At 36.8% G+C, this 16,667-nt stretch overlaps 1 protein-coding gene across 1 annotated transcript; it reads right to left on the bottom strand.

Moving 5' to 3' along the window:
• Positions 1–13,730: 13,730 nt before the first annotated feature.
• Positions 13,731–16,551, bottom strand: LOC103958491 (cullin-1). The gene is made up of 2 exons (XM_009370757.3): positions 16,296–16,551; positions 13,731–16,100 (listed from the first exon to the last, which is right to left on the bottom strand). The coding sequence occupies exons 1-2, from the start codon at positions 16,309–16,311 to the stop codon at positions 13,999–14,001; spliced, it is 2,118 nt and encodes a 705-aa protein (XP_009369032.2). The 5' UTR covers positions 16,312–16,551; the 3' UTR covers positions 13,731–13,998.
• Between the last annotated feature and the right edge of the window lie 116 nt (positions 16,552–16,667).

Genomic DNA, 16,667 nt, shown 5'->3' with positions numbered 1-16,667 from the left:
AAGCAGCTGAGCATGGTGCAGATGATCCTTGAATTCTGCAGCGACTAGTAGCCTTGTCTTCAAGCTTTAGAACCCAGAGGCCGAGATGAATTTCTTCTTCAACTGCAATCGCTCGGATAAGAAGTTAGCAGCGCATTCGACACCACCACCATACATTCATTTACTCATCGATCGAGCTTGGTTAACGAGATGGCATGCCCTGCATTTAACCAAATGACGTAGTTAGCTTATCAGCTATTCGGCTTACGTGCCACACAAGCTTAGTAGTTTTTTAAGTCAACAATTACGTGAGAGATGAAGAAAAAAAGCTCAAATGCAAGGGATCGGATCTCGGTCAAAGGATAAATTTGAGACAAACAAAGTAGTCAAGAACCCTAGCCTCTGTTGAGATATGAGTAGTCGGCCGGCAAACTTTACCTTTACTTTGGTGACATTGCAAAACAGAAGAAGTAGCCTTTACCTTTTTAAGCTCTGCAGTATGTCAGTATTGTTACATACTCTACGCGTTTATTTCTTCCCTGCTCAAATATGGAATATTGGAAGGCTAAGTAATTAATTAGTGTGGTTTTACAACCATTATGTGGCACCTTTTTGTTCTTCTTTAGTTAGAGTGCAATATGTAGAAAGAAAGAGCAAAAAAGTTAACCAATCTGGATAATTCCTTCTCTATATCATGTTGTTTGGGCCCAAAATAATATTTTCGGCTGAGCTTGGAATTATTCTCGGCCTAGTAGTATTCATCTAGAATTTTATCATGGGTTGTTCGGTCAAGGTCGACTGAATCATGTTGCAAGGAGGATTAGACAAGGATAAGGTAGTCGAACCCTAGTGCAACAAGGAGTCTTGAGGCTGAAGATGCTTAAAATTAGGAGATGAACTTGGATCGTTAAGGAGCTTGGCTCAAAGTCCTATTGGGGTTAGGATTAACCGAAACCTAATCAGAATGGGTTGAGGAGTTCTAATCTGAGTGCAGTTCTAGTTCGGCCATGAAGGGGGTGCACTGCTATAAATAGAGAAGGGAGTGCATCATTCAAGCCCCTCCAAATCAACACACAAATTGCCATGCGCAAAGCTTCTCAATAACCTTGGGATTTTATCCTTTCCTTATTTCTTCTCGCTAACACATCTTCAGTTTAGATTAACAGCACTGTGAAGGCAACCGGCGACATCTTCAGTTTGGATAGACAACACTGGGATCGTAGAATCAGCTGATCAAAAAACACATTTAGTTTGGATAGACAGCACTGCTTCAAGGCCAACTGGTTATTATCTAAGTCTCGGTCGACAAGGATTTTCGAGTCCTTGTTGGTAGAGGTCATCTCATCATCCTTCTCGGCGAAGTGAGTTGTTACCAGGTTACTAGGCTCGGCACGTTGAAAGCTGAGTTTTATGATTGGATATTTGCAAGTACATTTTATAGTTCGGCAATCCGACGGCTAAACCACTTTTACAATCAAGACATTTATTTATTTCAAGTATTTGTGTCCATACAGTTTGGTGCCAATTCGTGTACTTATACTCTCACGAATATAATTACCGAGACCGAACCCGACGCCGATGATTTGCGAACTTCGAAGAAACTAGCGACCTTGTCTTCAAGCTCTAGAACTTAAAAGCCGAGACGTGTTCCTTCCTCGGCTACAGTCGCAAGATCAAGAAGTCTGTAGCATGCCCAACACCATATCAACATATTTTACTCCCCGGCCAAGCTCGGCCGACGGGTTGGCATACCCCGCACATAACCGAAGGACGTAGTTAGCTTATTAGTAGCTCAGCATGCGCGCCATGTAAGCTTGGTAGTTTTTAGGACCAATATTTTGGCATGCCTAGTGGGACACAGTGCTAAAACTACAAAGTTCATGACCATTGAAACACGGTAAAAAAAAATAGCCATGAGTAAGTCAACGACTAATCTTCCACCTACAGTCCAAAGCCTAGGACATGATGACTCGTGATACAAAAATCCTCACTAAAATGACAAAAGGCATTTTTGTTGAAGGACTAGTGGAGGATTGTGACGAGGACGATGATGAGGCCTACGATCCACCATCTAGATCTTTTCTCCAGCAACGATTTGAAGAGCAATCTCAACAGTTTGAGCAAATGTTCAGCTGAGAGGTAAAAAACATACTTAAAGAGATGCATGATAATAACATTGTACACAATAGATTGCTCAAAGTTCTTGTCAATAAAGTCCATGACATTGGACTCGTCGATCAAGCCAGTCAGCCTATTCTAAAGAATAACCCCCTGCCAGCAGTACAGGCCGAGACAGGATCTGCTCGGCTGAAATGATTGACTTAGAGAAAAGTAGTAGATCAAGCAATGGATCGAACATAACTGACCAAAGAGCAAAAACGGCGTCTGTTGACATGGTCGAAGTCCTGTGAAGGATTGATTCATCCTTAAAAAAGGGGCCGAAGTTCCCAAAATTCATTCACCTATATCCAGCCTTTGTAGAAAGGTTCGAATATCCTAAGGGATTCAAGATTCCAAACTTTAGCCTTTTCGCTGGAGAATTGGCATTGTCTTCGTTAGAACACGTGACTCGATTCACTGCTCAATATGGAGATGTTAACAATGATTTTCATAAACTACGACTGTTCAATTTCTCGTTAACCTGCTCAGCACTCTCATGGTACATCAACCTCCCACCCAACTTCATCCAAAGCTGGGAGGAATTAGTCGAGAAATTTCATGAGCAATTTTATCGACTAAGGATGGAAATGTCAGTTTCTTCTTTGGCTAGGATGGCTCAAGCATCTGACGAGTCACCAATGGAATATCTTACAAGGTTTAAATTGGCCAGAAACAGGTAACGAGTACCACTCCCCGAAGTCGAGTTAGTTAGGATTGCCTTGAATGGCCTGGATGTGGAGTACAAAAAGAAATTCTTGGGGGCAAACTTCCGAGATATGTACAAATTGGCTCAACATGTTAAGCAATATGATTACTTGCTTCAAGAAGAGAAAATCTTGAAATCCCTAACCCGAGGGACGATCTACAAGAACCCGATGGTAAGTTATGCATCAATAGAAAGCAAGGAATCCCAATATGCCAGTATAGATGTGGTCGAGATAGTAATTGACAAACTGTATGTATACAAAAGCATTGGCTCACGTTGATTCTAATGATGTCAAAACCCACTTGGCCCTTGTGGAAACCGCCACCAAAACGTCGAAAGTCTACACTTTCGACATCACTAAGGCCGATGCCATCTTTGACCAATTGTTGCTTGCAAAAATTGTCAAACTTCGGCCAGGACATAATATCCCCAAGGCTGAAGATTTGAAAGGAAAAACGTATTACAAGTACCACAACTCGAACAAGCATACAACAAATAATTATGTCATATTTCGCAACACCATCCAGAGATAGATCGACAATGGTAAACTCAAGTTTCCTGAGAAACAAATGATTGTTTACGTCAATCTTTTCCCTTTGGTGACAATAAGCATGGTAGATGCTCATCTACCCAAGGACAAGGAAAAAGGAAAAGCCGAGTTCATCCCAAAACAGTTCGTTTTTAAGCGGAACTTTCAACCATGATTGAAAATTGATCTATCTTCCAACGAGCCACCCAAATACATTGCAAACCCAGCTTATGTTGAGTTAATGTCAAACTCCAATACGGAGGAAATTGACGGGCCGATGGTTTTATGTAGTCGGTGTAAATCAAATGTCATCATAACTGAGCCGAATGAAAAGAAACTTTGGGCTGGAGTACCACAACTGGCATCTGCAACTACAGCAAATCCCAAAAAATGCTCGGTGCATGCCAACTCCTGAAAGTCTTTGATAGGCTCAGCCTTCAAATACAGGATAGTAAACCATCTTCAGCCAGACGACGACTTGATTTTAACGTGCCATTTTACAATGAAGATTATGCGCGCAACTCTGGCAGCTCAAGTTCACCTACGAACTAGCAAACCTTCAAGCCACATGAGGCACACAACCAGCGTTGGTATAGCTACAACTCCCTTACCTGTGTATATACTACGTTGTCCAAATCGTAGAAACGTCGGTGCCAAAGAATAGACTGTATAGCTCGCTGACAAGCAGCCTAGGCTACCTCGGCTACCAAATGGCAGCCAAAAGAAACGGTGGGTAACGAAAATGACAGATAACCTCCGATAATCATAGCCAAGCTGCTTCAAGGAAAAAAGGTGTGGTAGTAATCAAATCTGAGAATTTGATAAACTTCCACTCTCTATACTGCTACTTTAGGAGCAGTTTAGATATAGAAGGACGAGGAAGATTTTCTTCTAGTCAAAATTCGATCGGATATAAACTTCAAAATTGTACCTATTCATTGACGTAAAAGGCGTTCAATCATGTTTTGGTTTGGGCAAGAATTCATCCTTGCATGATTTGAAACAGTCTATAGCGAGTCAAAGAGTCATGGAGTCCTCGACAATGAGGTACGTCCATTTGACATGCTTCAGGCATAAGTCTCCGAAGGAAGATCATGGCAGATGGACCTGACATTCGTGTTGTGTTTTCCGTGCTTGTGTCATTTTCGTGTCATACCCAATATCTTAATGGGTCGTGTCGTGTAACACCCGTTAAAATAAACAGGTAAAATGATCTGACCCGAAATCGACCCGATAATATTAACAAGTAATATGATCCAACCAGTTACCCATTAAGGAAAATATATTTTAAACCAATAAATAATCAAATGAAAACCATAATACTAAATAAGTATATACATACCATATTGTCACATCCAAAACATAAAAACGCACTTTTCTTTTAAGTATATATTTACATTCCCAAAATAAGAGCATAATAAAAAATAAAATAAAAAACATTAGAACATTACAAAATATCAAATGTTCAAAAGATTTGCAAAATTAAGGACATTGGAACATTAGAACATTGGAACCTTGCACATTTCTTCCAATCAAACCCTTCAATTTTCCTCAACCACCATGGGAAATAGTATTGGAACTTTGGCTTGATATATTGTCTTCAAGAGTTATATTGACGATGTTTTCAGTGAGGCTTTCCCCATTAGCACTTGCTTCCGCATAAACTAAACATATAAAAATCAAACATTGTAAACCATTCAAATTATGGGTACTAAAAATAATTATGAAAATAAATAAAAAATAGTTCTATATTATATAAATGATATACCACCTCCTTTTCCAAAAAGCCAATCTCGTGTACATAACAAAGCTTGAATCGTGTCTGGCAACAATAAAGTACGATATTGATCTAGCGCTTTACCCCCAATACTAAAAGCAGATTATGATGCAATAGTTGAAATAGGAATTGTTAACACATCTCGTGCTAATTGAGAAAGTATTGGATAATGAAAACGCTCCATTTGCCGTCAAGAAAAAACATCTATATCTTGTCTTCTATCTAGTCTTTTATCATCCAAATACTTATGTAATTCACTTTTTTCAACTGAATTTGGACCATTGTAATTATTATCAAAATCCTACATCATAAAAAAATATAAAAAATAAAAACTTCATAAAAACTATGCATAACCCAATTTCAAATATAATATTAATAGTTTTAAAGTACTATGTATAAAAAGGAAAATACAAACTTTATGTTACCTCAAATAGAGCATCTCCACCTTTTGTTTGATGATTAAGCGTCGAGTTCATTGGAATATTTGAATAATTAAGATGAGCAAATATTTCTGAGTACACATTAAAAGGAGCAGTCAATGTGCCATAAACATTATTATATTCCATAGAATTCACGCCATGAAGCTTTGTGTAAGCCCAATCCACAAAATGTAGCTTATAACGAGGATCCAAGATGATTGCAATTGACATAATCAAACTATAATCTGACCAATACTTCTGAAACTTCATGTCCATATAATCCCCCCATCTTATTCATGAAACCATCATAGTCATCAATGGCTACCTTAATTTGAAGTTGAATTACAATTACTTTAGGGAAGAATAAGCATGTAACATCATAAAAGTACCCCAAAAACTTCAAAATCTTCACCACTTTATCCCACTCTTCAGAAGAAGGACAACTTTCAAAATTTGAATCACTCGATCCTAAATTAATAAAAGCATATCGATAGAAAATGGCACTATCTAGCATAAGATAGGTTGAGTTCCATCTAGTAGGGACATCTTGTCTCAAATCTCTCTTACTATCCAATATCCCTACTAGCCTAACATATTAATGAAATTTCAGTTTCCTAGCCTTAGAACCCTTTACATACTTGATGCATTCATGAATTTTTGCCACCGAAAAATCAATTTCTTTAAGTCCATCTTGGACTATCAAATTCAAAAAATGAGCACAACAACGCATATGAAAGAAGTCACCATTCATCAAGAGAAGACTCTAATATTTAATTGATTCCTCAAAATGTTAACAAAACAAATATTTGAAGAAGCATTATCCAAAGTAATAGAAAATAACTTCATCGCAATCCCCCACTCAGTTACCAACACACTTATTTTCTCACATAATGCAACACCAGTATGCTGAGGAGGCATGTGACATAAACTTATAATTCTTTTATTCAATTTCCAATCATTGTCTACAAAGTGGGTAGTAAGTGCAAGATACCCATAGTGCACTGAGATGACCATAAGTCTAATGTTAAACAAATTCTACATTCAACCAAGCCTAACAAATTATGCAGTGCTTGTTTTTCCGTTTTGAACATCCTTAACACACAAGCTTTGATAGTATTTCAACATGGTAGCTTAATATCAGGAGATGCATATGCAAACAAAGCCTTAATTCCCTCATGTTCAACAAAACTAAAAGGAAGATTATGCTTGATGATTGCTTCTACTAATAAGCCACGAAATACCACAGGATCAAACTTTTGGGAACACAATTCAGATGCCAACATAAACAATTCAACATTATTCTTTGCAGGGATGTATTCAAATATCTTTTCATATTACCTGTCCCATGATAGCTATCATCTATCATTACTTTCTTACGATCTTTGCATTCAGCACGACTTTTACCATCTTCAAAAATAGTATCCAGTTTATTGAAAGTGTTCCAAATAGGAGATCGAAGTTTTCGCTTACCTAAATTGATTGCTCTAGCCTTTTTCTTTGCAAGACTCGTATTTGTATTGTCTATACTTTCGCTTCCAAGATCTTTTTTTGTTCCCATTATAATCTCCACGGACTCCTCATCACTAAGGTTTACTGAATCCGAATCTCTAGCATTCATTGCTTTTGAAACAAAATGGTTATAAATTAATTAATAGCTTTTTAAACAGGTAGGATTCTAGGAACACCCGAACTTAATCCAATTTATAGAAGCATGAACAAACAGTAACACACACCAATAATGGATGTATACACTCAACTTTTTGGAACGTTCTACACACATTTTAATCAATGCCGCATGTAAATGATTTTAGGATATGGGGAAGCATAAAATTTCAATCTATTCTGTAAAATTTCAATCTGCAAAAAAATACCCAGGTTCATTCTTGAATTTAAAACTTTTCAAATTCAGTTTTATTTGTGAAAATTATGTAAGGGCTATGATATTATTAACCACATATCCATATAAAATCAGCCCTCAGTTCTTAGGAAATTCATCACCAGCACTCACTATGAAAGATTCTATCAATTTTTGGCAGTTTTGCTTCAAAAAATTGTTTATAGAACGCAAACAGAAAAAGAAAAAATTGAGAAGAATTTGCAAAAGAACTAAAATTTTGAATACAATTGGATGATTAAAATTGTTTTTCTAACCTTCTTCATAGCCCTGAAATTATACAACTATTGTTCTTTTCCCCTGATTGTTCTCAATTACACCTTTCCTGGAATTATACAACTAATGTTTTTTTTCCCAAATAATCCTCATTTGTAACTTGGGCATATCAATTAGAGTAGTTAAAATTATCCATATGCCAAATAAACAAAGATAAAGAGCTCATTTTACAGTAATATGAGTGTACCAACGTCAACAAAAACACTATAAAATAATAGTGGAGCATAATTGAGATTTCGCTTGCCAAAACAAAAGAAAAAGAAAACAAACTTACAATAATTCAGTCTTCAATCCTGAGGTCCTACTGCTGAAATAACCAAATCTCAATGTGAGGTTTCTGCAATATCCTAAAAAATACAAATAAAAGTAAAAACCCTAGTCAGAAAAGTAACCAAGCTACGAGCTTTCTAAGAAACTCAAATGACAAAATCAACATCATATTAGATAATACATTGCACTGATTATAAAGCTTCATTACCACATTTAATACCAATAAAATGATTAAAATATGATATTGAATCCTGCAAAGGACCCTGTAGAACAACGCCAAGCTGTATCAGTTGTATGGACATACATGCTGAAATTCGAGAAAGTAAACGGGTCTAGTAGACTTAAACTGCGTATAACAGCATGAAGCATTTCTTACATGAAGCGTGATCACTTGGAAAAATCTTATGTCCTTCCCTTATGTCACTGTCCTTACCATGGCACACCACACCCCCAAATTGATCATAAACCTACACAAAGCAAAAAGATATATTAGTATCAGATTTTACGTGATATAGAGCAAATTTCCATATCATATTACAACAAACTTTCCATCAGGATATTAATGGAAGCATATATCAGTAAATATAACTATCTATGAATCTATTCTAAACAACCTCCATATAAGCATGAGCACATCTTCATACACTCCATCTTCTCTTCTCTGTCTCAAATCAAATTCATTTTAATACAGGTCTCAACAAATTGGACCCAAAAAGCTCCCCTTTTTAACATACAGTGATTTCATCTATCAAAATCTTGATGAATTTTTTTTTTTTTTTTTTTTGAACCGCCCATGAATATTAAACATTTACATTGACTCACAAAGAAGAATATAGACTACAACAAAGAGGGGATGCCGGGTGGATGGCACCAAAGGGAATAAACATTGACGAAAATCATAAATTTTAAAAAACAACAGTTATATGAAGAGATTGTTTAACAACTAATGGCAGAGAAGAGGGGAAGGGGTTAAGAGTATGTGGGCTTCTGAGAGAATACAGAAATAGGGGCGGAAAGGCTAATCAAACCTAAACAAAACTTAAAAATGAAATTGGGCATTACAATTTATTACATCATAAAAAAAGTTGCAAATACGTACAAACGTGTGGGTGTGTGGTGAAAGACAGACTAAAAAAAATGCAATGGTTAGGTGTGGTGATCCTTTACCACCCACCCGCTTTATGCCTTCAAAGGCAACATGTCATCATCCTCACTCAAAGGCAAAACTGCAAAGATGTAAAATTTAGGAACATAAACTTACACAATTCAATGGACATGCAGAGATGTAGAGACGACCATAGATAACAAGGATGATTCTGTCCATTGCACGAGGGAGGAGAAAAAAGAGACTGAGAAAGGCTACCGGAAGAACTGAACACATGGCAGGAGAGAAGGGCTAGGAAAAAACAGACGGCCGGATCAGGAGAGAGGGTTAAGGGAGTGGGGAGAGAGAAAGGGATTAGGGTTTTTATTTTGATCAAATGGTAAATTTGGAAAATAATGGAACAGAGAATGGGTTTTTTTGTCCAAAAACGTTCTAATAATATAAGTGAAATAGAATCCAATGGTATAGATTTACTCTCATTTATCTTACCGCTATTATTTAAGTAAAGTCTTTAATAGTTTTTTAATTAATGTAGAGGTGTAAAAAATTTATAAACGCTCGTAATGACAAGCTTTACAACTTTCGTGAAGAGCTTAACTTCGAAATTCGCCACTATAATCATATAAATCATAGATCAAAATTTAACCATTAATTGTTGTTCACATTTACGCTTCATTTTCCTCATCAAATTTTGTTTTTTTTAATTTTGTTTTTTGAAACCATGATCTATTAGAGGATGCAGGAAGATGAACGGTTTGGATTGTTGATATTATGTTTAGAGTTTTATGGTTAGTGAAAATATTGCTTGATGTTTATAAAGTTTCTACAAGACACCGACTCGTATTTCAGTTAACCGTAAATATCAAAACGTGATATCAAAGATCTGAACTGTTCATCTTCTTACATCCGCCAAATGATCATGTTTTCAAAAAAGAAAATTAAAAAAATGAAATTCAGTAAGAAGAATAAAGCGTAAATGACAGTCGACAGTTAAATATAAATTTAAGGTTTATGGATTGTAGTGTTGGATTTCGAAGTTGACCCCTTTATGAAAGTTGTAAAGGTTGTCACTATGAGTGATTGTATACTTTTTTTTTACATTTTTTACACTTCTACAATAATTATTTTTAATTTTATTAATTTTTCCCTCAAATAAAAAACATTATTCATGAGGGTTTGGAGGATTTTAAAAATCTAAATGATAATGTAAGTTTAACCATTATCTACTCGTAGAGGAATAATGATGAGTCACAAGTGTTTATTTATTCTTTCACATTTTTCATACTCGTATGTATGTCTTCTTAGTTCTTGCCTATTCAAATACTATACTAGTTTATTTTAATTTTGGACAACAACATGTTAAGTAAAATTTATCCTAGTAATGATAATTAGGAACTCTCATAATAAAAATAAATAATGACTAAAACTTTTTTTTTTTTTAACTTATATAGAATAATAATACAAAACTATATATTTAATATAGAATATATTGTATATATTGATATGGCTATTGTATTTTATAATAAATCTTTTAGTAATTAAACTTTAAAATTATCAAAATAATTTTTTTTCTTAACGGGTTGAAATGGATTACCCACGTGTTACCCAAGTGTATACGGGTTCTTAACGGATCACCCCCATAATGACCAGATTAGTTATCGTGTTGACCCGAAACCCATTATTTTCGTGTCATGTCAGAAATTGTCAGGTCTAATGGCAGAGGCTTATTCAGCTTTTCCACATCATAAGTGGCTACAATGATTTCGCAACTAGTTGTAGTCAAGCAGGGTGTCACATCTTGTATCCACATAAAGTAGTTTCTTGTTCGAAACTTCCAAATTAGTGAAATTGAACTTGTTATGGTTTGACGATACGCTGAATGGCAGAAACAAGAATGTGATTGGTGTTTTAGGAAATAAAATTTCCATAAACATCAAAGTTAGAACATTCAGGTTCTAAGACATGGTTTGATTTAAACAGATTTAATCATGAAGAACTTGGGGTCTCAACATTAATGTTGCGCGTTAAGAAACTTTAGGTTTCTACAACACTTTTCTGAAACTTCGGGTTCGGAAGTATGAACTTGAGGTTCATAGTACCTGCAAACAAACACAATATATACAAAAATATGCAAATATGTATAGAATTTATAATTTAATTATTTGAACTTCGGGCCAAAATTAAAAGTTGGGCGAAAAAATTTAAAACCCATAAGCGCTAAAGAAAATAGGCAATATAATTGGTGGCCCAAGGCATTGGACCAAAGCCCACGGGGGCTATTTTAAAAAAAAAATGGAACCTGGGAACCCAAACCCAAAAAATTAGGCTGGACAAGAGGTGGGCCGAGCCATGGGGAAAACAGTAGGTTTCCATGCATTGCTGGGCTGCTACAGGCAGGTCCAAAGCGTGGGTGGGAAAGAAGGCTCAAACCCAGGGCACAGATCCAGTGTGGCGCATCACACGGGAGCACCACAGCCACGTAGGCCAAGAAAAACAGCTGCATTGGGCCATTGCAAGTGAGCCCAGGAGGAAAAAAAACTGGTTTTTTTTTCCCAATTGTTGCGGACCAAGTTACCAGGGCCCAAATAGGGCTCAGTGGACCAAGAAAGTATCCCAACCGCTGCTGGGTTTAGCCTGCCGGAGGAGAAGGCTGGCACCGCTGCTTCTGGCGACGATGTCTTGGTCGGGAAATCTTAGGAGTGAGTTCCGATGCATGATGGTTCATAGAGGAACCAGTCTCAACGACGGAGGATGATCCTTGAAGTCAGGGAAGGGTCTAATCAAGAGGATTCGATTCGGGAATCTTCGATTTCAATGAATTTCAACGGAAATTCAAAGAACGTCATTGTAGACGACGATGAAAACCCAAACTAATTACGATTGCAAGTAGTGGTGTCCAGAAAAAAAATGGCAGTCTTGGCTTTCGGCGAGGGTATGTTTTATGGGTTGGGGATGACGCAAACGGCGTCGTTTCTAGGGTTCTCAACACAATAGAGTTGTGCTCCAATGCATCGCAGCTCCATGTCTTGCAAAGCAGCGCAGCTCAAAGCTTGCAGCTCGCTGGTTAGGGATCTCGAAACCCTAATTTTTTTTTTTTCAAAGTTTTGTTCAATTCAATTATATGCATATATAGTTTAATTTCATACAATATCAATTCACATAATTCTATAATTATGAATACAATGCATACACAATTTATGTAGAATCTAAAATTCAAAAAACGTAAAGTTGGGTCATACATTATGGTGAATGTTCATGCTATCAAGGCTGTAAAAATATCAAGATAAAAACCCTTGTTTTGGAAGAACCTGATTGCGTGATGATATTAATGAACTAGTTTGATGCAGAAAATTATCTCTTCAATTTCAGCTTTCCATCTCCAAAGCTTGTGTCACGTTCAACATAAGAAAAATAAATTGAATCAATAAAAGTATATGAATTCAATAAAAATCAAAATTTAATCAATTAAAAATAATTGAAATGTAATACTCCCCTGATTAAAGACGAATAAATTCTCTTTAGCACAACGTAAAGAACGTGCTGATAATGTATTGTGGCCTATATTTAATAGAGAGGTGCAACAAAGGGAAGAGAAAGAGATTGGAGAATAGACTAGAGGAATTGTGTGTTAATCCTTTATTTATAGTTATAAGGTGGAGAGAAACTTGCTCTCCAAGTAATACAAAATATCTTAGGAAAGATCTTCTAGATCCCAAAGGATTCATATTCTATCTCTACTTAGGATTTACACAATCACATATTGATAAGAACATATGTCACAACAAAGACTTGGTTTTTTTTTTATTACATGTGATATCTACCCTAGGCAGTGTGGGAGGTTTAGAGCCATAATAAATTTGATTCAAATTAGTCTTTAGTGAGACTCGAACTTAAAACATCTCACTTATAAATAAAGATGAATACTACTAACCTTAATATTAAGTGATAAATGTAGAACCTTTTAAAAAAGAAATAAAAAAATTAGAATTTCATAATTTATGACTGGTCCCTTACTGGGACCCACATAATAAATAATTACAAAAATTAAAATGACAACAGCTTTGTTTGCTGTCAAATTCGGCAGTAGGTAGTTTCAATGCCAGTCTATGTACGTCTCAGGTGATGTTTAATTCTACTTTTAAATTCCGAGACGTAGCATTTTACCGTGGATTTAACTCCTCTTGGAGATGCTTTTAGGTGTCAATGACTCAAATCATGTTTATATATTAGGGTTAAACAGCATAACACAAATTTGCTCATGAGGTTGAGTTTATATATTTGGGTTGACGATACTCTCAATTTATACGAACACATTAAAACATGACATGCTGGTAGGCCACCCCACATTCTATTTGATTTAAAAACGTAAGGGCTAATATTACATTGCAAACTACACTATTTTGTGCACAAGCTTATTCCTTAGGCATAAGTTGGACTGTTTATATCACGAAATTATCAGATTTAAGCTCTACAGGATTGTGCAAGAGTCTATCGGAAAAATACATGAACAAAAACACAACAGGTTCTACTTGAGATGTGACAGAAATATGCATCAAGTTGGATATGCAGACTGTAAAAGAGCTAAGAACGAAAAGTGACATCCAAGAAACCCAAAGAACAAAAGAGTGAGCTACAATGCTATATATGTTGTCTGCAAAATGTCTGATGAGTTGAAAATCCCTACTCTTCGACGATTATTAGAGACAATCTCTCTGTAAAATACATATTCATTGTTATTAGTATAGAAAACCAAGCTGAGGCTCAGCCTACAGCTTTAGGCCTAGATGACAATATTAACATAATTCTCCACACACATTACACACTTCATCTTCCTGTGCTTCCAGCATACCCCAACAAGTTATATCAAGAGTCAAAGACTCAAATCACGCAAGATACTTAAACAAGTTACGATCTTCCTTGTCCCTCTCCAGGTAGTCACGGATGATGAGACCTTCAATCTGCTTCTTAATCGCTCTGATGTCAGGCTTGAACTTATGTCTCAACTGCTCAACACACTCCGTAACTAATTGTCGATGTTCCAAAACTTTCCGGCTCTTCATAATCCGCACAATTGCTGCATCAATAGCATATCGTCTTTCTTTCTCTACATCTTGGATCACCTCCTTCCTTTCCTCCACTTGTGGGAGAGGAATCTTAATTCTTCTCATTCTGTCGGTGAACTTAGAGTTGAACTCAAAGCTGTCATTTGGTGATATAGTTTTTGTATCAGGCTCCTTAATAAGGATCTTGTACTTGGCACAGGAAAGCGAATGAAGAACCCTGACAGCCGCCTCATGGGTAAGGTTTAACTTACTTAGAATTTCTGAATAGCTCAACCTATACATGCTATTGAAAAGCAGTAGGAGAGCACCCTGATAAGTCGACACAACCAATTCGATTTCTTTTAGCTCAAACTTTCCAATAATGTGGCAAGTTCCCAAAGAGTAAATCCATGTAATTTTTCTGCATTTCGTCTTTCTTTCATAGAATCCCTTGAAAACTTCAACACATTTCACCATCTCTGCAGGAAGGCTAAGATCACATGTTTTATAACTGGGCCAGAAACCAGTTGTAAGAACGACGACTGTAAAATCAATACCAGGATCTACATTTGGGCTATTGCAAAGGTACTCCTCAAAGCTAGTCTGATTTTCCCGAGCCAATGTCAGATCTGTGACCATTCCCTCCATTTTTGAGGTGAACTGGCCACCACATTGTTGTTTCATCTTTGTAAGAACACTTTTTTCATGTTCCTTGTCGGCACTCGGATCAAAAAGTAGCCGACGGGCAAGCTTTTTCCTGTAGAATTCTGCAAAAAGGTCTTTGTCACTGATATAAGTAAGAAACTTAACAACCTTGTCAAGCATAACTTCAATGGCCTCATCACTCAACTTCTGGCTCCCACCCTTTTTGAGGATATTTTCACAGAATGATGCGAGTAATTGAGCACTTGAATACCCGGAAACAGCTTTATTGCAAAATACATCAAAGGCCTCTCTCAGAGCTTTGTGGAAGACATGGTTTTTGATTGAGCCATCATTAAAGTACGCCATATGCTTATCATGAAGCTCGATTATGTTTGTGACAAGGACCTGTTCCAGCATGGCAGAAGATCTATCTGAAGCCTCGTTACTTGCAGTATATTCAGCCTGTTGGACCAACGATTTTACTTCAACACTAACTTTCTGTTTTAATATTTCAGCAAGCGGTTCAAACAACTCATGTTGCACTTTCTCCACCAACTTCGATTCACTGCTTGAATGCAAATAATGAGAAACTCTATCCCTCTCCCTTCTCAAGCACTCTTCGGCCTTCACTAAGAAATCAGGACAGAAATCCTCCAAAAGCCAACTTGCTGCTTTACGAGAATAGTATTCGCCAGCATGTCTTAGCATGTGCGCCTCAAAGTCCTCTTCATATGCATCCATTCGTCCCATTCCAATTCCAACAAATAAATCTATCACATTCTTCACTAGTGCTCTGTCAATCTGCTCTCCCACACGTTCACTATCAATAAGACCAATTACAGTAACTCTAGCATTGACTTGTACTTTTCGATAAACCGAATCGCGGAAGCAGGTAATTCCAACATCATTCAGGCTAGGAAGGGATCTCCTAGGGATGAAAAACCGATCAAGAAAATTAAAACAGTTTGATAGCCACCGAATCATAATTTTATAGTTCGTCCATCTTTTCACAAGCTCTTGCAGCATAAGCTCGCCGTGTTTCTCATTTACAGATGGCAGCACAGTCGTGGTTACGTAGTCCTCCAACGCCGCCCTATACCTATCGTAAAGCTGTTGAGAGTAATTGTGAGGCGGCTTTTGGGTACACATATTGTACACAGTTGTGTAAAGGGTCATATATTCAACGGGATTGAACGGAGGCTCCGGTAATCCTTCTAAAATCCTCTTTAATTTTGCAAACATACTCGATATATATTCCCATCCTTGATCCAACTCGATAAGTGGCCGAAATTGACTACCTATATAATCAAACGACACGCGAAACAGAATTATTGACAGAACTATTTGTGGAACCAGAAATATAATATCAGATTTGCTTGCTAGTACAACAATTCATCTTTTATGGAGTGGATAAATTTGATAAGAGAACAATACCAGTAAAATAATTGTGTGGTAAATAGTTAACTTCATGGAAATCATGGAAGGAAGCGTACCTGAGACCACACTCATAGCTGCCGGAGAATTGTGAGGGAGGAGCTGACGACGGCGGAGAAGAAAACCCAAGAAATGGAAAATCGAATAGATGATCGGAGATAGGCCGAGCAGCTCCGCCGATCCTCTTCAGTTTAGTCAACAGCTGAGCTAGCTCATCCACTGCCCATCCGCCGTACTCTCGAAGAAGAAGAAGCATAAAATCGGAGGAGGAGAAATGAAGTAATGGGAAAGTCTTCCGTGTCTCCTTTGCGGAATTAACATATTAGGGTAAAATGCCATTTGACCCCGGAAGGATTAGCTAATTGGAGATTGACCCCTAAACTAATAAATTTAATTAACTACGTAAACTTTTTAAAAACAATCAATTGACA

The sequence above is a fragment of a genome, unplaced genomic scaffold, assembly GCF_019419815.1.
Source record: "Pyrus x bretschneideri cultivar Hongxiangsu unplaced genomic scaffold, Pyrus_bretschneideri_v1 Contig34, whole genome shotgun sequence".
In the NCBI taxonomy this organism is placed as follows: domain Eukaryota; kingdom Viridiplantae; phylum Streptophyta; class Magnoliopsida; order Rosales; family Rosaceae; genus Pyrus; species Pyrus x bretschneideri.
Note: the sequence above shows the minus strand (reverse complement) of the source record. Positions and strands in the feature narration are given on the sequence as shown.